The 22,807-nt window shown below is 37.9% G+C and overlaps 1 protein-coding gene across 7 annotated transcripts in view; it reads left to right on the top strand.

Annotated features, from left to right (window-relative positions):
* USP45 (ubiquitin specific peptidase 45) overlaps positions 1–3,176 on the top strand; it is a 79,538-nt gene extending 76,362 nt beyond the window's left edge. For all 7 annotated transcript variants that reach the window (XM_072642920.1, XM_072642917.1, XM_072642922.1 and 4 more), the window contains 2 exons: positions 805–958; positions 2,183–3,176. In XM_072642920.1, coding sequence (XP_072499021.1) covers positions 805–958; positions 2,183–2,313 — 285 coding nt within the window. In that variant the 3' untranslated portion in view covers positions 2,314–3,176. The remainder of the gene's footprint in view (positions 1–804; positions 959–2,182) is intronic.
* Positions 3,177–22,807: the final 19,631 nt, after the last annotated feature.

Below are 22,807 nucleotides of genomic sequence, written 5' to 3'. Positions count from 1 at the left end.
AATACCTATGAAGTACACTCTAGCCAATGTATGTGTATACTTTTTTTTAATGTATTCTTTCCCTGAAACAAATACACAGTTACTTAAATCAGCTTATTAGGAATATTGTATTCATTGCCCAGCCTTCTTTTGTCCTTGGGTAGTTATTAATATGTAATATACAAATATTCACAGCATCTCTGAAAGCAAAGGACATTGGTGAAGGGCCATGAGCAATCAAGCCGCCCAATTATTGTTGAAACAAGTTTTTGACCTTCTTTTCCTTGTATCATATAATGATCTTAAAAACCTTCATTGTCATAAGTCCACAAAAAAGAGTATATTAAAGAGTGGCCTTGAATGTAATGATCCTCTCCCCTAAGGTGATTTATGTATCTTTGATACTTGGGTGTATTAATGTTGCCTACAATTTTTCCACAGATAATCAGGGAAGTAGGAATTATTTAAGTAAGATAGGATTGTCTGTTGAATGAAATACTCTTAAGAATTCTGGTCTAATGTTAGTACAGTTTTTTGTACTTCCTAAAAGGGCAAGCTATTAGGTAATAAAATAGCCTAAAGACTTAGGCTTTTCCAGACAATAAATTTAATTACTAATCTTAGGTTTCTTACCAGTTCTGTTAAGTAAGTAAATTTGATTCCTATTTTCCATGTACTGAAGTTATGAAGTGGCCAGATTTTATAATGACTGTATTTAGTGACTTAATATTAATTTAACTAATCATCCTTTTGAATTTCCCTCAGCATCCTTTTCTCCTACAAAATACTGATTTGGAATTTTTTTGTTTTTTCTTTGAAAAAAAGAATGTAACCAGTGGAGAGAGAGTTCTCTATGGTCTTTATGGAATAGTGGAACATAGTGGCTCAATGAGAGGAGGCCATTATACAGCTTATGTGAAAGTCAGAGCAACTTCCAAGAAATCATTGGACCACCTTGTGGGAAATAAAAATATCCATGGTATGTCATCCTTAATTGCTTCTTTCATCCTTCAGATATTAAAATTCTGCTTCATATGTGTATATCAGATAAATCGAAATTTAATTTCTTCATTTTATCAAGTAAAAATTACTTTTCTAAAGAGGAAAATTTATAGCCTAAATGGTCTTCATTAGAAATAATGAACAGTGCCCTTTTACTTGAATTTTCTTGGTAATTATAGGAATATTTCTTGGTCTGAAATAATACTGGACTTGGTGACACAAATCTTTTAAGAATATCTAATATGTTTATTTTATTACATAAATAACTATCTTATTACCTTTATCTTAATGTCTTGAAAGAGTGCAACTTGGAAGGTGCTTTACCCAGGAAGGAACTTGTTTATATGCAACAACATCTAGCGATATATAGAGATAGATGGTGTTGCACAGAGCTGTTATCTAGTAATCAAAATAAAACACCCTTGACAAGAATGAAAAAAGATAAAGTTAAATATTAGGAAAGTTTCTTGACTTGTTAAGGGGAACTGTAGCATCACTTTCTTTAGAAATTTTAAGAAAGACAAGATGAACTCATTTCAATAATAGTCTAGGCATGAACATATCCGAAAGTAATGGGATATCTCCCAACTAGTGGTTTTAAAACTATAGTCTGTTGAATTGGAAACAAAAGGATCTTAAATTATTATATCCCTAAAACATTGTGTCATACTCTGGATTCAAGGTTTCAATTTTTTTGGTCAGCTTTGAATTTTAAAGGCTTTTGTAAATGTATAAAATAACATAATATCCTATTAAAATTTTCAGAACATAGGACAATAGCTTTTATACTAGAAAGGACTCTTTACAATGGTGGATTCCTATTATAAACTTTAAAGTTTTTTTTAAAGTTAAGCATTATAAACAAGAAGGCTTCAGATATTAGAGTAGAGGTCAAATACTGGTAGTTTTAAAATGTTTAGTGTACTTTAAAATCATGTATTTTTCTAAAGGTTTTGTGTTTTTACTGAAACTATCAAGACAACATCTTTTTCCTCTACTTCTCATGTATATATGTATATATATATATATATATATGTATGTATGTATGTATGTATACACACACATACACATATATTTAAAAACTCCGAACTCCTTTTATAGATACTTTATTTCAAAATTAGAATAATTCTTTGAGCTAAATGCCACAATTAGAAAAAAAATAATTTAAAAATTTGTAATATTCCTTATTTTTTTATTGTAGGTTTAAAAGAAACAACAGGAGCATCAGCGGGACAATGGGTGCATGTTAGTGATACTCATGTGCAAATGGTTCCAGAATCCAGAGCACTTAGTGCACAGGCTTACCTTCTTTTTTATGAAAGGATATTATAATGATCTTTGTTCATAATTGTGAAAAAGTTAGTGACTATTTAGACCACCTTTATTTAAATGCTACAGGGATAAACTGAATATGTAGTGTGCCTTTATTATGTTTTTTCTTTCATATAATTTACTGCATCCCTTAGATAGTCCTGAACTTTTAAAAAGTTTTTTGGTTATTCCCTTTTAAAACAAGTTTTATTTCCTCAAAACTTTTCATGAACCATCTCCTTAAATCAAATGCATAGTACTTGCTTTTCCTAAGGTTATGTCAAAAAATATGTGTCTTTTATATCTTGGGACCTGCAGCCCTTGAGTTCTGGGTGATATAATTAAATGGTATTAGAATTTGTCTCATTATTATATAGATTTAGGTTTTTTCAAGTTACTGTCCCCTAAAACGTAACTACTAACAGTAAAATCTAACGTAATACAATATAACATGAAGTTAGATGCATTCCTTTTTGACAAATCTTGTATATGGTTTCAAATCTTTTTAGTAGTAGATTTATTAACAAGTAATTGGCTTACTGCTTTGATGTATTTTGAGAACTAAAAGTATAGAAAAAAAATTGTCCACCTTTATGTTTTCAGCCAACCTGTAATGGATTTTGAAGAATATCCTACGCAGGGATCACCAAGTAAAGTTTTATATGTAGCCAACTTGTAATAGGTTCCCAGTTGATAGTTGTCAATTCATTTAATACCATGGGGAAATTGCTAGATTACATTTTAAAGTTATCAGGATTGTAGTCTTTATAACATTCTCTTGCAAGAAATTATAAAATTTTGTAGTCATATTTTAGTAAATATTGACTTTAGCTTTTGGGAGAGAAGTTCTGAGGTTACAATTCCTTTCTGTACTCAGCATATCATATACATTCAGATTGGGTTAATTTTAATTTAATTAAATATAATGTTAGCGTTTCTGATTGTTTCTTATGTATTTTGGAAATAGTTTTTTCTTTGACCTTGTGACTGCCTTGAAAATATTGCTTTTTTAATAAATACAAATAGTAGCTTTTGTCAAAAAATGAAATAATTACAAGTAAAACTAAATCTATTTACTATATTCTGGACCTGAAAAGTATTAAAATTACTTCTCAGGGTTAGAGATTTTTTTTTTTTAAGGTACTCAGGGTACATTTTTCCGGACATAGGAATATCGCATACAATTTTATTTATTGTAAATTAGCCTATCATCAGCATTTAACTATAAAAGTTTGATTTCACAATATCACTTTTAAAAATTCAATGAATTGAAGGCATTATTTATCCAAGAAAATAGTTTTTCACAAAAAATACGTAGCATATGACAACTCAAAATTTTACATTAGCTAATAAAAGTAAGCTAAAGTGATGTTTTCTAAGTTCCCATTGTACACCACCACTTTATGTGGTATACAATGGTATGTGCTTGACCCCAGTTATATAAGTTCAGAGTACCTTAATCAAATGCACAGGAATTAATAGCTGTCATTATTCAGGGAATCTGGTAAATGTTTATCTTCTAATACATTCTCATTTTGAGAAGAAAGATAGGAAATGTTGGGAAATTGGAGTAAAAATGTGGCAGTGCATTGGTTGATCATTGCTACCGCCTTAGACCAGGACTCTGACACAGAAATATGAAGTAGACCTTTCAGTAACTTACTGACTACTAAAGATTGTGATTAGTTCTTAAGCTTTTGATAGAGTACAAAATATGGGACTTGAATAGTACACGCTTTAAAGAATTTGTGTTGTTTTTTTTCTTATTAAGTGTTAATGTTCACATTTCAATTGCATCTTTATGTTCTGAATTTTTCGTCATTTGAGAGATATACACATGCTAAGATTTTGGGGGAGAAAAAGTTTGCATGCATAATCTGGAAAAGCTAAGCTTTTTTTAATTATCAAAATTATGATCTAATAGGATAAATCCTAATCCAAGGAGATGCTAAGGAAGTGTAGTGAGTTTTTTAGCTTAATTATTAGTGAGCTATCTCTTTACTAATCTAGCTATTTCTTTCTGATGATGCTAAATGTCAGTTATCTCTGTTTCTAAACCCACCAGGCCATTACTAGCAATTGCACATTTCTCTGAAGAATTTCTGTTGAAAACCCATTTCCTATTGTGTTAGGTTGATTTTTTTAAAAAGAAACTAGAGCCAGTCTTTCCTTACTTTATATCTGCTTACTTATACAAATGAAGCCTGAGACAGTAATGGATTATTTTAGGAAGGCCAAAAATTAAGGGAAGTGAGGAATTCTTCCCAGCCAGATAAAGCAAAGTAAGTACAGAGAATAAAAAATTTTCAGCTCCTACTTAGCACTAGTGATTAATCAAACAGCTTCTCAAGCATTGATTTGATTACAGTTGCATAAGTTTTATAGTCATAGAATTTTAGAGCTAAAGGAAGCTTTAGTGATCTGATCCAGGGTTTGCCAGGGCCACCACAGATCTTTACTTTTATGCAGCTTTTAGTATTTTGACTCCTCTCATTAACAGGCAAAAGCCTTAATTATTAGGAACAATGGATTACTGATCCAAAATTATCAGAGCTTTCATGTTCCATGGTTGGAAGCATAGTGTCCTAAAAGGAGGGGTTACCCCATTTGGGGCTATTCTCCTCATTTAGGCTCTCATTCAGCATAGGAGTAGGGTACGTAGAGCTTGTTTTTTGCCTACTACTGATAATTCCTCCTTTCTTATACCTCATCCTCTCAGAGCCAGGTTCTCTCTGTCTTTGACACTACAAATGCTAACAGGAAGAAGTTTTAGGAGTTCTCTAGTGCCCATCTTCTGTTTAAAAATGTGCACTCTGCTCATAAAGTTGGTGTAAAATCTCTGACATCAATTGTTTTTAAAAAGTTATTTTCTAAAAAATAATAACAGTGGCTCTTTTCCCTTAAAAGGTCATTGATTGCTGGTATAGTCTAGTCTACTTATTTTACAGATGAGGAAACTAAGATTAAGAGATTAGCTGATTTTAATTGATTGGTTCTGAGTTACTCTTCTCATAGTAGCAGAGCTGTAACTAGAACCTAATTCTCATGACTTGAATTCCCAGTGATCTTTCCATTTAGCTGTGCTGCATGTTTATCAGTGTATTCTGGATTTGACATTTTACCTCAGTATTCTGAAAGCTACACTAGCTTTTTTTTAATAGTTTAGTTAGCAGATGTTTTAGTATGCAAAAGCCAGAGTGGGTTTTATTTATTATTCCAGAAATAACATGGAAGAATGGTGGTTCACTTTTTAATTTCCTTAGCTTTTATACTAATTATGAGATCTTTAGTCTTGAAATTTCTTCTCATGTGACCTTTAGTTTAGGAGCTCTCTTATTATGCACAGTCCAGAATATTCATCTTCTGAATAGAAAAATACTATTTTACTAAGAATATAATGTGTTGGTAATAGTTTTTGCTGCAGAGAAAACATGTATTTATTCTATTTATCATACATAGTACATTTTAAAACAGAACCTTTGTTTTGAATGTTGCCAAAGTTTACAATGCAATCTTATTAATAGAAAGATACATATCTTCAAGGATAATTAAAGTGAGAGTCCATTTTGAAAAAGACATTTAAAAAAAGCAGAACAAGTGATTGGAAATTTTATAGATACCCAACTCAACTGCCATGGGCTAGAATTCTTCCCTTGGCTGAATGAAATCCTCAGCAATTGAGGTTAGAAATTAGTTTATAATATATGCTTAACTATGCTTTTCTCCCTAATTTTTTTTTTTTTTTTGCATTTCGGTGGTAAAATTATGACTGTCAATTACATATATTTGCTAGAGAAAACAGTATTGCTTACTGTACTCAAGTTTTTACCATTTAAAATAATGCTTAAGAGATGCTTTCTTCAGGTTTTATTTTTTTAAGATGACTAGAAAGGGTGGTGGTGAGTTAGGAGATGAGTGATGATAAACCATCCATAGAAAGGGTTAGTTTTCTGTGAATTTGTATTTGCAAACAATTGTTTGGTTGTGTATTTACTAACTTGCGTCCTACCTGTGATTATTGACATCAGGACTCAAATACATACATGCTGAATATAGCTACCTGAAGAAGTAAATGTTGCTTAATGTGAGAAATAAAAATTTAGCTAATACCTTTTTTTAAGTATCATTAAAAGTGTTCTGCCTATTTCTAGGTCCCTTTTCATGCAAATTGTTTCTTAACTGCATGATCTCTTATAGAATAACCTTAGCAGAATTTATATTTTATGTGCAATAAAACTGAACCTTCAGTATAATACTAGTGCATTATCAAATTGATTGTATTTTTAGTTATATGAAATGTTTATTGCAAATGTAAAGTTGCCAAGAGGATATGTATTTATAGTACAACAGACAAATGAGATGACAATATATTTTTAATTTTCAAAAATATTTTGAATTGGTCATATATTCATATCTTTCATTATACCTGTAATTTAAAATATTCTGCTTTGTTTTATAAAAGATAATCATGCATCTGGTTTAACATGTTGATTTTATTGGGAGAAACATGGGCATTCTTAATAAATATTGGCTGATTTGATGTGTGCGTATTAAGACTGATGTAATTGGCTTTGCAAAGAAGATTGTTGGCTATCAGTGTTTCATATTTGTTATTAAGGATGCTTTTACTTTTTTCATGGATCCCTGTTTTCATCACTATGGATATTTTCTTCTCTACTACGATCACAAATCCTCATATCTTATTCATTATGTGTGATTCTGGTTCCCATCTTTAAAAATCCTCTTTAGTAGTATCCATCCAGGGCAACATCATAGACCTTCCACTTGTCCTTTTTTCCCCCCCTTCAACAACTGATGGAAATACTTAGCCTACACTTAAAATAATCTCTGTTTTTAGATTTTCACAAAGTGTTTGATTCATAAAATACTAGCACTAAAAGAAACCTAAGATTTTATTTAGTTCAGTTTCCCATTTGGTACAAATACCTCCCCTATCACATCCCTAACTAAAGTTCATCTAATGCTCAAGTCTTTATAATGATAAAGCATTCACCCCTGATAGCCAGTTCCATTTTTAATAACTTTAATTGTTAGAAAAACTCCTAAGTCTTCTCTTTCCAAGGTTAAACATTCTCAGTCCCTTTAACCATATGGTGGTTTCCAGGTTTGCCAGTGTCCTTCCAAAAATGTGCTGAGATGTGGATATCATCACATAGATATGGTGAAATATTAAAAAAGACAAGAACTTGATAGCTCACTTCCAGTAAGCAGTAAGAATAGGTAGAATTTTGCAATAACTAATCCTGAATATAATGTTTGAGTTTTTTTTTTTAATTTTACATTCATTTAAAAATGTTGTGAGTTCCAAATTCTTTGCCTCACTCTAGTCCTTCCCCTGCCCATTCAGAAAACAAGCAATATGATAGCATTGTATTCCTGCTACAATCAAATACTATTGGTGTTTAACATTCAGACTGATATCCCTCCTAGAAGAGGATAAATGGACTTGAGGAGTATAGACTCTGCGTTATCCAGAATAATACAGTATAAAAGCTCTTACTGTGAAGACCAAGATAAAGAAGGAGCCAAAGAAGTAAGAGGTGAATCAAGTTATATACCAGAAAGTTGGAGGATGGAGAAAACAGAGATGGAGCACTGAAAACATGAAACCAAAAAAAAAAAAAATTTTCTTTTGTCTTCCCAAAAGAAAACCTCCCAAGATTTGTCAAAAGTAGATGATCACTACCCACATTTATTGATTTACATGAATGCAGATGAAACTTCAAGAAGGAACCTAGATGGAAGGAACCTAGCTAAAGATGAAGTCTTAGGCAAAAATTGTAGACGTTAAGACACAGGTGATAATTTCATCACTGCTGCCTATCAAAAGACAATGGAGAAGAGGAAAGCAGATTTGAGAAGTGAACCTCTGGTTAGACACTTAAAATTTTGATTTCTGAACCAGAGACTAAAATATTCAAATGACAGTCTCCTGGACAGAAATTGAGTACTCCTAACAAAGCCTATTAAGAATTTGTCTTGGGAGTCTTGCAAAACTAATCAAAGTCTTTAAAATGAAAGGAAGGGAAGGGAGTATACTCCCTATGTGTATCCATCCACCAAACTAGATACCATGTGAAGTAGCTGTAATGTGGGAAGAAATAGCAGTTAAAATGCCCAGAAGTTTAATAGAGTTAACATCCAAGAAAGGAATCATCCAACCCATGGTCTCAGAAGTGTACAAATTCACAAAGCATGGGTACCAGGTAATAAGAAAGAGTAGTCCTAGCATCAGGACATTGAATCTGTGACTTGGGGAGAGAAAATCCATAACTACATTCATGTGAGAAAATGCAGGAAATAAAGGAGCGAAGAAGAAGCTTTAAATGGAGTTCAGTGGAACCAGTAATGTTTTTGTCATCAGAGTATCCTACAGAAGGATTTATGCCAGTAATGCAGGGATGGTTCAATATTAGAAAAACTTAACATTATTGATCATATCAACAACAAAACTAACAGAAACCATATGATTATCTCAATAGATGCAGAAAAACTTTTGACAAAATACAACACCCATTCCTATTGAAAACACTGGAAAACATATAAATGGAACTTAACATAAAATAATAAGCAGCATCTGCCTAAAACCTGCAAGCATTACATGCAATGGGGATAAGCTAGATACATTCCCAGTAAGATCAGGGGTGAAACAAGGATGTGCATTATCACCACTATTATTCAATATGGCACTAGAAATGTTAGCTATAGCAATAACAGATGAAAAAGAAATTGAAGGAATTAGAATAGGCAAAGAAGAAACTAAGTTATTACTCTTTGCAGATGATATGATGATATACTTAGAGAATCCCAGAGAATCAAGTAAAAAACTACTTGAAATAATAAACAACTTTGGCAGAGTTGCAGGTTATGAAATAAACCCACAGAAATCTTCTGCATTTCTGTGTATTACTAACAAAGCCCAACAGCAAGAGATAAAGAAATCCCATTTAAAGCCATGGTAGACACTATAAAATACTTGGGAGTATACGTGCCAAAACAAACCCAGGGACTATGAACGCAATTATAAAACACATTTCACACAAAGTCAGATCTAAGTAAGTAGAAAAACATCAGTTGCTCATGGGTAGGCCGAGACAATATAATAAAAATGACAGTTTTACCTAAATTAATTTACTTATTCAGTGCCATACCAATCAAACTATCAGATAATTATTTTGTAGAGCTAGAAAAAATATCAAAACTCATCTGGAAGAACAAAAGGTCCAGATTATCAAGGGAACTAATGAACAGAAATGTTAGGGAAGGTGGCATAGCTTTACCAGATCTCAAATTGTATTATAAAGCAGCGATTATCAAAACCACTTAGTAGTAGCTAAGAAACAGAAGGGTAGACCAGTAGAATAGGTTAGGTACCCAAGACACAGTAGTCAACGAATATAGCAATCTACTGTTTGATAAACCCATGGACCCCCAGCTTCACTGTTCCACAAAAATTACTGGGAGAACTGGTAAACAGTATTGTGGAAACTAGGCATAGACCAATGCCTGAACTGTACACAAGTATAAAATCCAGATGGGTACGTGATTTAGGTATAAAGGCTGATCCTATAAATAAATTAGTGGAGCAAGGAATAGTGGTTTTATCAGATTTATGGAGGAGGGAAGAATTTTTGACCAAACAAGAGATGGAAAACATGAAGTGCAAAATGGATAATTTTTATTACATTAAATTGAAATGCTTTTGCACGAAAAAACCCAATGCAACCAAGATTAGGAGGGAAGCAGAAAACTGGGAGAGGATTTTTGCAACTAGTGTCTGTGATAAAGGCCTCATTTCTAAAATATGTAAAGAGCTGAGTCAAATGTACAAGAATACAAGTCATTCCCCAGTTTATAAATGGTCAAAGGATATGAACAGGCAGTTTTAAGAGGAAGAAATCAAAGCTATCTAGTCATATGAAAAAATGCTCTAAATCACTATTGATTAGAGAGATGCAAATCAAAGCAACTCTGAGATACCACATCACACTTATCAGATTAGCTAACATGACAAAACAGGATGATGATAAATGTTGGAGAAGATGTGGGAGAGTTGGAACACAGAGTATCCTACAGACCACATGAATAGGAAACAGAAATAGCTAAGTTCAGGAAGCAGTGTTTGACCTAGAGGCATCCTCCCAATCACCTAGGCTTGTGACCTAGGTGTTGTCTTTCATTCCTCACTATCCTCCACCTCCCCAATCTGTTCTACTTTCACAACATATATATCTCATACTGTCTGCCTTCTCTTCTTTAACACTGTCACCACCTTTCTCCATCAGAGGAGGGAAACTTGTGGCCTCAAGGCCACATGTGGCCTTGAAAAAAATCCATTTGTTCTATGAAGTTTGGATTCAAAGTGTTGCACTTAAGCTAGAGGGCCACATGTGGCCTTGAGGTCGAAGATTCCCCACCCCTGGTCTAAACCCTCTCCTCACACCTGGGCTATTGCAGCAACCTGTTGATTGGTCTACCTGCCACATGCCTCTTCCCATCCTCTTGGTCAATCAACTTCAGTTGTTTTTCAGTCATGTTTAATGGAGGGAGCTTTCTATCCCACAGGTAAAAATATCTTAATTTGTTTAAATGTTTCTTTCATAAACCTTCAAAAAGTAGTAGAAGACACATGCCCAGATGCTTGCATTTAAATATCAAATGTACCAAAATCCAGGAAGCCCCTCCTTCTGCAATCCTGGCTCAGTTTCACACCTTTTTACCAAAGTAGGGCTTGGAATACTTGGAAGAATTCATTTATGAATCTGTCTAGTCCACATGACTCTTTAGGAACTACAACTCCTAGAATGTCTTACATTTTTTTCTCTTACAGGAAATGACCCATTGAGAAATATTTCCATATTAACAGGCTTGGAGTTGGGTCCATTTCTAATACTCACTCCATAAGCTAGAGGGTGTCAGTTGCCAGCAATTCCAAGGAGTTTAGAACTGTGAACTTCTGTAACTGTGGGCTATACTAGACAGCCTTTAAATACTAAATTCTAGGATTATATAAGATCCTTTTGAATTTAAATTCGCTGAATAAGCATTATTAAGCATGTGAAAAGAGTCAGGGACATTGGTAAGTGCTTGGAAAACAAAACTAAAACAGTCCTTCTTGGGGAAGGGGGGTACATTTGATTGGGGAAAACTAGTAATTTCCAGTAGGAGGACACTAGCAGCTGGGTGACACTTGATTTGATATTTGAAAACTAGGGATGTTGGAAGGCATATTAGGAGGGAGTGCATTAAAGGTACATGATGTAAAAAAAAAAAGCATTAATAAAAGATAGATAGATAGATATATGAAGAACAGATAGGCCAATTTACCTTGAACACAAGTGTGAAGGATAGTATTATGTAGTAAGGCTAAAAAAATAGGTTGGAGGGTGAGGGTGAAAGGTTTTAAATAGCTGGATGAATAAGGGGTGGGGAGTGGAAGCACTAAATACCTAGTACTGTGCTAAGAACTCGGGGGCTAGTGCACTAGGTATAGAGTAACTAAAACTGAATCCACATGATTAAGAACTTCTCCACAAATGATGAAAACCTTATAAAATAATGTCAGAGGACTGAAATGTTTAAGATATTACACTCAGCATCCATACCTTCCAATCCTCTCCATAAGCCAAGCACAAGTAACATCTTACAAATTAATGCGTTAGGGACAAATTATGGGGTTTCTTACTTGATCACTTCCAAATGGTAATAGATTGAACTTTCCATTTTCCCTCCTCTCTCCAAGAGATGGAAGGCAGAATCTGATCATCCAAATAAAGCATAAGTTCAATAGGTCAGGAGAAAGGACTTATCTGTCCAAATAAAAGACAGGAAATCAGATCAACCAGTTCTTTCTCCCTGCAGTTTAGTCAGGGACACTGGTCACATTCTTGTGTTCCCCTAAAATGGAAGAGGAAGGTATCAATGGAAAAGAGAAATCTACATGAAACACCTATTATGTACCAAGAACTGTGTAAAGCATTAGAGATACAAAAAGAGGCAAAAGACAATCTCCCACCCACAAGGAGCTCACAGTCTAGTGGAATTAAATGCTGCCTTCCTAGAGATAGGTGAACTATCCTGCTGGTAAATCCTGTAGAGTTCTTGTTTTTCATTTAGCAGCTTCTGAATTTCCCCATTATTTTCATCCAGCCAGTCTTGGTGTTTGCAAGTCTTCTGACCCAGATGAGCAAATGCAGTGCTGTACACCAAATCTCTGAAAGCTGCCCACTCCTTTTCTGCTCCACTGTTGCCACCTGTGTGTTGGATCAACTTTCCCTCCAAGTTAACAACAAGCTGTTCATGCTCAGAAAAGAGCTATCATTTGTTGACATTAATTTTTCTGGTAGTCATTTTGCCTTGGGTGCGGCACTTTTGATGAATGTGAATATTTAGCTCGGAAAGGATAAGTCTATGATCAATCCAGCACTCTGCCCCACACATTACCTTTGTCACTTTCACATCTTGTCTGTCTCTTCTCCTTACAATCACATAGTCTATTAGACGTTTGCTGTGAGGGTGCATCCATGAAGTTTTATTGCATTTAGGTAAATAGAAAACAGTGTTGGTGATGAGAACAAGTCTTCAGCAGTATATAACCATTGCTGTTGCTTTCTCCAACTCTGTTCCTCCCTAGGACTCCCTGCCAAGTCTGGTAGACTGAGCCTACTCTAGCATTTAAGTCACTCAGAATTATAAGCTTGTCCTCTTTTGGCACATTGATGATAAGGGTCTCTAGGACTTCATAAAATTTTTCTTTTCTTTTCATAAAATCCTCATCAGGATTCGTCATGGTGAGAACATAGTGATAGTGGCATGGCATTTTCCTGCAAGTGGCAATTGCATTGTGTTGAGCCTGTGATTCACTCCTTTTAGAAGGCATACCAGCTTGCTGACTAGATTAGTTTTGATTGCAAAACCTACACCAGCTTCACAGCGCTCGCCTTCACTGTGGTCACTCCAGGAAAATGTGTATCCAATTCCAACTTCAGTAAGCTGGCCTTCATTTGCCAACCTTGTTTCACTCAGGGCTGCTATTTGGATGCGATACCTGTTGAGTTTTCTTGCTACAAGAATAGTTTGTCTTTCAGGTCAACTGGATTTTGTGTTGTCTATAAGTGTGTACATGTTCCATGGGCCAATGGTGAGTGGAATCATCTTTGCAGATGTTTTTATACATTTCTTTGTGTTTCGACTGCAAAGTGGGACTCCCTGCCTGCTGCAGTAATCAGTCCAGGATTGAGTAAATAGACAATGTTTAGAGCACCTTTTCTAGACCCCTTCCTCACACCATGAGGTGAGCAGTGTGATCCTTAAAAGGCTGCTCAGACACCCAGGGGGATGCCGAGTCCCAGTGCTGCTTCCAGTGAGAAATGACCCTAAGACCTGCGCTGCCTGTGTGCAGGGTTGCGACTACAGCTTCCAGTGTATCTTCACCTCCTGCTTCATCACTTGCTTGTCACCACAGGACTTTAAGGTATAATAGTAAAATAGTATGGGTGATATCTTTTGATTCATGCATAAATTGGATTTAAGTGAGGCAGAGTTGCACAAAGTCGCCAGCCTCACTTTCTCCTCCAGAGTCATCATAGTCCAGTGGCAAGACAGGGTCAAGACAACTGTCAATGGCTCAAGATGCAGTGGATGACCTTAGCGTCTTCAGTCTAACCAAGCTCTAAGCACTCTACATCACCTGCTTCAGCTGCCTTCATGGCCATGGAACAAATTGTTCTCATCTGCCCATTCGACCAAGGGAAGTCTTCACATGCTTGGGGTAGACTCCCCCCTAATTCACCAACGGGTTTGAGACCCTTTGGTTACCTTCAACCTGGTTTGGCCCGTCTGCTGAAATGGTTTACCGGGGTGTGGCCGCTGCACATGCTGCAGCTTCTAGGAGCCATAGGTGAGAGTTGGGTGGAACAGGTGGACTCCAAAGGTGGAAAGAGCCCTGCAAAGGGCTCAGCAGCCATCACACCAAAGGTACTGGTTCTCCCCGAACACATCCTATGCCCCATGGGTTAGACAGCATGCAAACAAGTCCATAGAAACAAGCTATATACAGGATAAATAAATAATTAACAGAGGGAAGTTGATAGAATTAAGAGAGATTAAGATAGGCTTCCTGTACAAGACAGGATTTTAGCTGGGATTTCAAGGAAGCCAAAAAGTGGAATTAAGGGAGGACATTCTAGACATAAATGCTAGAGAAAAATGTCCATAACTGAGAAATGGAGTGTCTTATACATGGAACATATGGAAGCCATCCATTGGAATATGTGACAGTGAGTGAAGTGTAAGAAGCTTCTAAAGGTAGGAGGGGGCTAGGTTATAAAGGGCTTTAAGTGCTTTTTGATCTTGGAGGTGATAAGAGTCACTGCAGTTTATAGGTGAGGGGGAGGGAATGATATGATAAGAACTGCATTTAGAAAAAAAAATTTAGTGGCTGAGTAGAAGATGAATTGAAGTAGGGAGAGACTTGAAACAGATAGCCTCATCAGCAGGCTATTGCAATAATCTTGGGATGAGGTGATAAGTGACTGGCAGTATGAGAGAAAAGCTAAAAGACCAAAAATCCAAGGGAAAAAAGCAAATGCCTTGGTTGAAAACAGAAAAACCTATAACAAAGCTTATAAATACTGGAGGAAAAATGGGTAGATGCCCCAAACAAAATATTATTTTATGAAAAAAAATTAACCAACATTTTCCAGTCAAAAAAAAATTATGTCTTTCTACTGAAAGATCATGCACAATAACAAAAACAATGATCTGGAAGTGAAAATCCTTAAAAGAAATTAGGTTGAAAATCAGATCTCTCAACATAAAATTAAGAAATATAAATAACAGTGTACATAACTTAGGACCAGCTAGGTGGCACACCTATCCTGGGCCTGGAGTCAAGAAGTCTCATCTTCCTGAGTTCAAATTCAGCTTCAAAAGCTGTTGAACCTGGGCAGGTCACTTAACCCTGTTTGCCTCACTTCCTCATTTGTAAAATGAGCTGGAGAAGGAAATGGCAAACCACTCCAGAATTTTTGCCAAAAAAAACCCTCAAATGGGGTCACAAAGAGTTGGACACGACTGAAATGTCCAAACAACAAGAAGTATGTAATTTAGTACTTTTTTAAAGATTTAATTCATTCATTTGTTTTCACTTTTCAACTATCATTTCCATAAGTCTTAAATTTTCTCCCTCTCCCCTACGTCCCCGAGATGGCATCCAATCTTATATGGGTTCTACACATATATTCTTATTAAACATATTTTCACATTAGTCATGTTGCATAGAAGAATTAAAATGAATGGGAGAAACCATGAGGAAAAAACAAAACAAATCACAAGAGAAAAGGGTCTGTTTCATTCTGCATTCCAATTTCATAGTTCTTTCTCTAGATGTTGATGGCATTTTGCCTCAAGTCCTTTGGGGATGTTTTAAGTTCTTGCATTGCTGTGAAGGGCTTAGTCTATCAGAAGCAGTCTCACTGAGGCTGTTACTGTGTTCTCCTGGTTCTGTTCATTTCACTCAGCATCAGTTCATATAAGTCTTCCCAGGTTTTTCTGAAGCCCAACTATTCATCATTTCTTATAGTGCAATAGTATTCCATTACATTCATATACGACAACTTGTTCAGCCATTCCCCAGTTGATGGTTATCCTCTTGATTTCCAGTTCTTGGCCACCACAAAGAGAGATGCTATAAATATTTTTGTACATGTGGAAACTTTTCCTATTTTTATGATCTCTTTGGGATACAGCCCTAGAAGTGATAAAGCTGGGTCAAAGGGTATGAACATTTTTGTAGCCCTTTGGGCATAGTTCCAAATTGCTTTCCAAAATGGTTGGATCAGCTCACACCTCCACCAACAATGAATTAGTGTTCCAACTCTCCCACATCTTCTCCAACATTTATCATCTTCCTGTTTTGTCATAATTTAGTACTTCTTGACAGATGATCTCTGAAGAAGAAGAGACACAGAGGGAAAACAACAAATTTGAGATAAAAAATACAGAAATGGAAGAAAATTTTGCAGAAGAGAAACAAAGGCAACAACTTTAAAAGATAATGGGAAAATAATTAACAATGATTAATGACTCTGGGTTCTCTCTAAACTTGAACTCACAAATTGGGCAGATGGCTACTTCTCCCCTTTAGAGATAACCTTAAAGAGCTGGAGTTTCTGGGGGCGGAGCCAAGATGGCGAAGTAGAAAGACGCACATACACATAGCTCCGAACCCACAAACCACAGAACAGCAGAGGGGACTAACCCAGGGCGAATTCTGCACCCAGAGACCACGGAATATTGGAGCGAGGGAGATTTCTGTTCCGGAGAGACCTACAAACCTCTCACGGGGGGTCCTTCGCGCCGTGGACTGGGCGCCAGGGCGGGTAGCAGAGAGCAACCATACTGCGGCAGCGACACCATGAGAAAAAGATCCGAGAGGGCTACAGGACGGGATCTCCAGTGGCCACGCGGGTCCCCCCACCCACAGAGGGACCAGCAAACCTCTCGCAAAAAGTCCGTCGCGCTGCAGACGCGGTGCCCAGCCCGGATCTGCGGCGGCGGCGGTGGCGGCGGCCACGGCTCCGAGAGGCACAGATCTGAAAGGGCTCCGGAGGTGGGATCTTCAGAGGCAGCACGGGCCCCCCCACCAACAGGTGACTGACGGGGGTAGTGAGAGAGTCTCTTTGGCGGGTTGAGAGGGGAGTGAGGTGCCCCCAAGGCTCGGGCCCCCCCCCCCCGGGAGGTGGGGGCTGAGAGGCGGCTGCGGACGGGGGCTCCCCAAACGAGCGGGAGCCTGGATCCATTGTGGAAGATCTGTGCATAAACCCCCTGAGGGAATTGAGCCAGAGAGGCGGCCCTGCCCCTGACCTCAACACCTGAGCCTAATTTAACACTGAATAACAGCCCTGCCCCCGCCAAAAATCCTAAGGTGGGAAGCAGCATTTGAATCTCAGTCCCCAAACGCTGGCTGGGAGGACCAGGAGGCGAGGTGGGTATGAGGAGAACATTCAGAGGTCAGGCCACTAGGGGGAGAAAATGCCAAGAAAAGGGAAAAGAAATAAAACTATTGAAGGGTACTTTACCGGAGAAAAGACACTTCCTCCCTTCTTTTCTGATGGGGAGGAACAATGCTTGCCATCAGGCAAAGACACAGAAATCGAGGATTCTGTGTCCCAACCCACCCAATGGGCTCGGGCCATGGAAGAGCTCAAGAGGAATTTTGAAAATCAAGTTAGAGAGGTGGAGGAAAGACTGGGAAGGGAAATGAGAGGGATGAGGGAGAAGCATGAAAAGCAGATCAGCTCCCTGCTAAAGGAGAACCAAAAAAATCTTGAAGAAATTGGCACCTTGAGAACTAGCCTAACTCAGCTGGCAAGGGAGGTGCAAGGGGCCAATGAGGAGAAGAATGCTTTCAAAAGCAGAATTAACCAAATGGAAAAGGAGATTCAAAAGCTCACTGAAGAAAATGGATCTTTCAAAACTGGAATGGTACGGATGCATGCTAAGGACTTTTCGAGAAAGACAGATATCTCAGAACATACCGCGCAGATTCAAAAAATGGAAGATAATGTGAAATATCTTATTGGAAAAACAACTGACCTGGAAAATAGAATCAGGAGAGACAATGTAAAAATTCTGGGACTACCTGAAAACCATGATCAAAAGAAGAGCCTAGACATCATCTTCCATGAAATTATCAAGGAAAACTGCCCTGAGATTCTAGAACCAGAAGGCAAAATAAATATTCAAGGAATCCGCAGAACACCGCATGAAAGAGATCCAAAAAGAGAAACTCCTAGGAGCATTGTGGCCAAATTCCAGAATTCCCAGTTGAAAGAGAAAATATTGCAAGCAGCTAGAAAGAAACAATTCAAGTATTGTGGAAATACAATCAGGATAGTACAAGACCTGGCACCTTCTACATTGAGGGATAGAAGGGAATGGAATAGGATATTCCAGAAGTCAAAGGAACTAGGACTGAAGCCAAGAATCACCTACCCAGCAAAACTGAGTATAATACTTCAGGAGAAAAAATGGTCTTTCAATGAAATAGAAGACTTTCAAATTTTCCTGATGAAAAGACCAGAGCTGGAAAGAAAATTTGACTTTCTAACACAAGAATGAAGAGAACCATGAAAAGGCGAACAGCAAAGAGAAATCATAAGGGACTTAATAAAGTTGAACTGTTTACATTCCTACATGGAAAGACAATATTTATAACTCTTGAAACACTTCAGTATCTGGGCACTGGGTGGGAGTACACACACACACACATGCACTCACGTACACATACATAGAGACAGAGTGCACGGAGTGAACTGAAGAGGATGGGATCATATACTAAAAAAAAAAAACAAAAACGAAATCAAGCAGTGAGAGAGAAATATTGGGAGGAGAAAGGGAGAAGTTATATGGGGCAAATTATCTCTCATAAAAGAGGCAAGCAAAAGACTTATTAGTGGTGGGATAAAGAGGGGAGGCAAGAGAAAAACATGAGGTCTACTCTCATCACATTCCACTAAAGGAAAGAATAAAATGCACACTCATTTTGATAGGAAAACCTATCTCATAATACAGGAGAGTGGGGAACAGGGGCACAAGGAGGATGGGGGGGAGGTTAGAGGGGAGGGCATGGGGAGGAGAATGCAATACGAGGTCAACACTCATGGGGAGGGAAAGGACCATAAGAAAATAGAAGTAATGGGGGACAGGACAGGACGGAGGGAAATATAGTTAGGCCTATACAACACAACTAGTAAGGAAATCATTTGCAAAACTAAACAGATATGGCCTATATTGAACTGCCTGTCTTCCAAGGGGAAGGGGTAGAGAGGGAGGGAGCTAAAGAAGTCGGAACTCAAAGTGTTAGGACCAAATGTAATGTTCTTACCACTGGGTAACAAGAAATACAGGTTAAGGGGTCAAGAAAGCTATCCGGCCCTACAGGACAAAAGAGAAGACGGAGACAAGGGCAGGGAGGGAGGATAGAGGAGAGAGCAGATAGGTCACAGGGGTAATTAGAAAGCTTGAGTCTGGGGGGGAGGGGAAAAAAGGGGAGAAAATTTGTAACCCAAAATTGTGTGAAAATAAAAAAAAAAAAGAGCTGGAGTTTCTGGTATTATAGCTCCTGAGATCCCACTAACACACTCATTATCAATCATAGTCAGCTTTTACAAAAGGGATTTCTTAAGAAAGTATGGCAAGAACTGTAACAAAAACATTCTTTGCAAAAGCAGAGCATACTCTCTTCCCCTTCCCCATCACCCCAAAAGCTGCTATGGAGAGTGGGCTCAAAACAAACTGAAAAATACAAAAATAGTGAGACATACTTGTAAAGAACATGTGGCAAACTGGTAGCTCACTGTTCATGGTTTCTAGCAGTTTTCCCTTTGTAGTGGGGTTTCCTTTCAGAATGTCTTTCTGCTAGGCTCAGAGGACAGATGTCCTTCTGGAGTCCATGAAATGCTGCCATCTTTGCGTGACTGTCTACATCTGCAGGCACTTTCTCTCTTGTTGGCTATTGATACCACCTCTGGTAGACTGATATTTTTGTGTATTGAGATTTCTGATGGTTCTGAAAGATCACTTTAACTACACAGCCACTTGGGCTTTCTCAGAACATGTATTCACATAGATCTGGAAAGAATAAACACAAAAGAAACAGAGGTGCCAAGTGCTTACAGATAGACAGTGGGTTCATTGCTATCCTTGCCTCACTTGCTGCCATTTAATAAGAAAGAGTAAAAGATCAGCATGTTGTTCCTTTTATTTGTTGTTTCCCCTTCGTTCTTGAAAAGGACCAATAACATCAGGAAAGTCATATCTTGACTTGCAAGTGAATTGGATTTAAGTGAGGCAGAGCTGTGCAGGGTCACCAGCCTCACTTTCTCCTCCAGAGCCATCTGAGTCCAGTGGCATGATATAGATCAGAGCAACTGGAGATGGCCCCAGATGCAGTGGAAGACCTTGGCCTTTTTTAAATTAAGGTCTTTCCCAGGTCTCAATTTGTCTGAGTCAACACCCAATCAGTGATTAAGGCTAGGTAAGAAATGAGACAAAAAAATGGCCTTTTTTAATCTAGTAAAAAAAAAAAAAATCAGTCTGGGAGGGGAAGACCCTCAGGGTTTCTGGCAGGAATAGAAACAAAGTTATTTATACTCACTCTGAGCTTTCAAAACTCAGTGACCAAGTGAGGCTTGGACTGAGACCTTTTATTGGTCAATCAGTGAAAGTCAGAGTGATTTGAGTTTAAGGCATAGTCTAGTGGCTCCATTTGAATCCCAATGTGCTTTATCAAAGCCTGTTTTTTTTCCATTGCTGTATTTCAAGAAATCTTAGTTGAAACTACATGGGGCAAAGTAGTTAATTGTCCCGTTTTGTTTTTTTTTTTTAAAGATAGACTAGATAAGCAGGAAAGAGAAAAAAATCTAGCCCATAAATCCCAAGATATCTTGCTAGGTTTCAGTGATCAAAATTTATATTCCTTTGGACAGAGCAGAATTTTTTTTAAATGTTTTTGAAGGTGGATGTCACTAGCAAAAGGCAGCACAATCGTAGTGAATAGGAAGCAGCATTTAGGTCCTGAAGGTGGGGATGTGGGGTAGGGAATGGTGGAGTGGGGAAAGTGTAGTTTCTAGGACCCAGGATGGAGGAAACAGACCTCAGGATTTAGCTATCCGTCAAGGGCAAACATTGCCCTGCTATGCCAGGGCCCATGAATTGCTCGCCTTCTCCCATTCTGGGCCTGAAAACATTTTCACTGCCCCCGGCCTCAGACAGAACACTGCTGTAGACATTACCACTGCTGTGGCCTGAGATCCATTCTCCGCCACTGCAAGCTGAACATTGATTCCCTATAACACCACCTTCCTTTGCCAGGACCTTAGCAATGCTGAGGGCACTTCCATGGTTCCCCTGTGTTGAGGCCGGAGGGCTGCCAGAGGCACTGACACTACTGGAGTTAGAGCTCTGTTTCTCTGTTGGCTGCATATTGACTTACTTCAAAATGTAATGTTATCTAGATTTTATTGTATTTTTATTTATTTTGTTAAAATATTTCCATATTATATTTTATTCTCATTGGGGCACTGGGGAGACCATATATTTGACACCTCTGCTTTTAACTATGTTTAGGACTTTGTCACTAAGGGGTATAGTGTCTTAAAAAATATCTACCAGTATCCTCTGCTACGAGAGCTGGGCTGGTTCTTTTCCTTAAAAGGTATTGAAATTATAGGACTGTCAGGTTTTGGTTTCTTTGCTTTTCTCATTCAGTGAGGGAGGAAAGTTAGAAGGTAGAGAATTCAGAACAGAAAATAAAATTGAATGGCAAAAAAAAAAAAAATTGGAAGACTATCAAAGATGACAGTGCATAGAAAAATGTATAGCCTAGCTGTTTCCCACAACTTTTCCAACTAAAAATCAACAAAAAGCACCAGACTGAGCCATGATTGGGAAATCCAAGGAAAAAACCATGAGTTTTTTGGGGGGGTTCCCAGCCAGGTTGGTGGAGGGGAGACAGACTTTCAGGCACTGGGAGTAGAGGAAAGAGGTTTAGCCAGGAAGATTCACACAGAGCTTTGCACTACAAAGATTGGCCTGGGGCCTGAAGCTGTGTATCCAGAAAGGTGCAGGGACAGAAAAGACCTGGCAGCTGTGATGCTCTCTCTGACCATAGAGTAGAATCATGGATCTAAGTGGGACTAAGGCTAGTGCCTAGTGCTAGGGCAAGAAGTAGGATCACAATTCTAGCCTGGATGGGTACTGAGGCTGTTTGCCACCTAAGGAGCAGGAAATGAAGTTAGCAGGCAGCTGTGCCATAATGATTCCAGATATGGGTCAAGGATCCAGTGTAGATTGAGATTAGAGCCTGTAAGTGTATGAAAGGGCAAACAGTGGTGGGGAGGTGGCTGGTGGTGGGGTGGGGGGAGTCAGGATCCAGCAAAGCCAGGGTCTAAGGCTGGCAGACATTAAGAACACAAGATAACCTAGAGCTCTATCACACTAACTCCATAGCAGGATCTCAGATTCAGCCCATAGATCCAAACTGGGAACTGCAGCTGAAGAAAGACCAAAGGCAATCCTGCATTTCTAACCATCTAAACTTGCAGAGTCTTCTGGATAGTTGACAGGAGCTGAGGTAAGCAGCTGTCTACAGGAGCTCTAAGCAAAGGTATAGTTTTGTTGCCCAGATCCAAACTAGATTTGGAAACCTGCAGAATTCAGACCACATCAGTGATCAGACTTTGGCCAAGATCAGACCACTTGGGCTGTGCTAACATTTTGCAAGTCTGTGGCCAGAGCCACCACTGAGATTCTTCAAAAACAAAGCACTTAGTACTCAGAGAAAGCAGTAGCAGGATCCCAGATAAAATATACCAGAACCAAACAATGCCTGGATGTGTCTAAAGTGTATGAAGCCTGGCCCTAACACAAATCTCAGTTCAAGAAATAAGACTGGAAGAATGAGTTAACAATGAAAAACAATCACAACAAA

Source organism: Notamacropus eugenii, chromosome 2, assembly GCF_028372415.1.
Source record: "Notamacropus eugenii isolate mMacEug1 chromosome 2, mMacEug1.pri_v2, whole genome shotgun sequence".
NCBI lineage: Eukaryota > Metazoa > Chordata > Mammalia > Diprotodontia > Macropodidae > Notamacropus > Notamacropus eugenii.
This window is presented reverse-complemented; position numbering and strand designations above follow the sequence as displayed.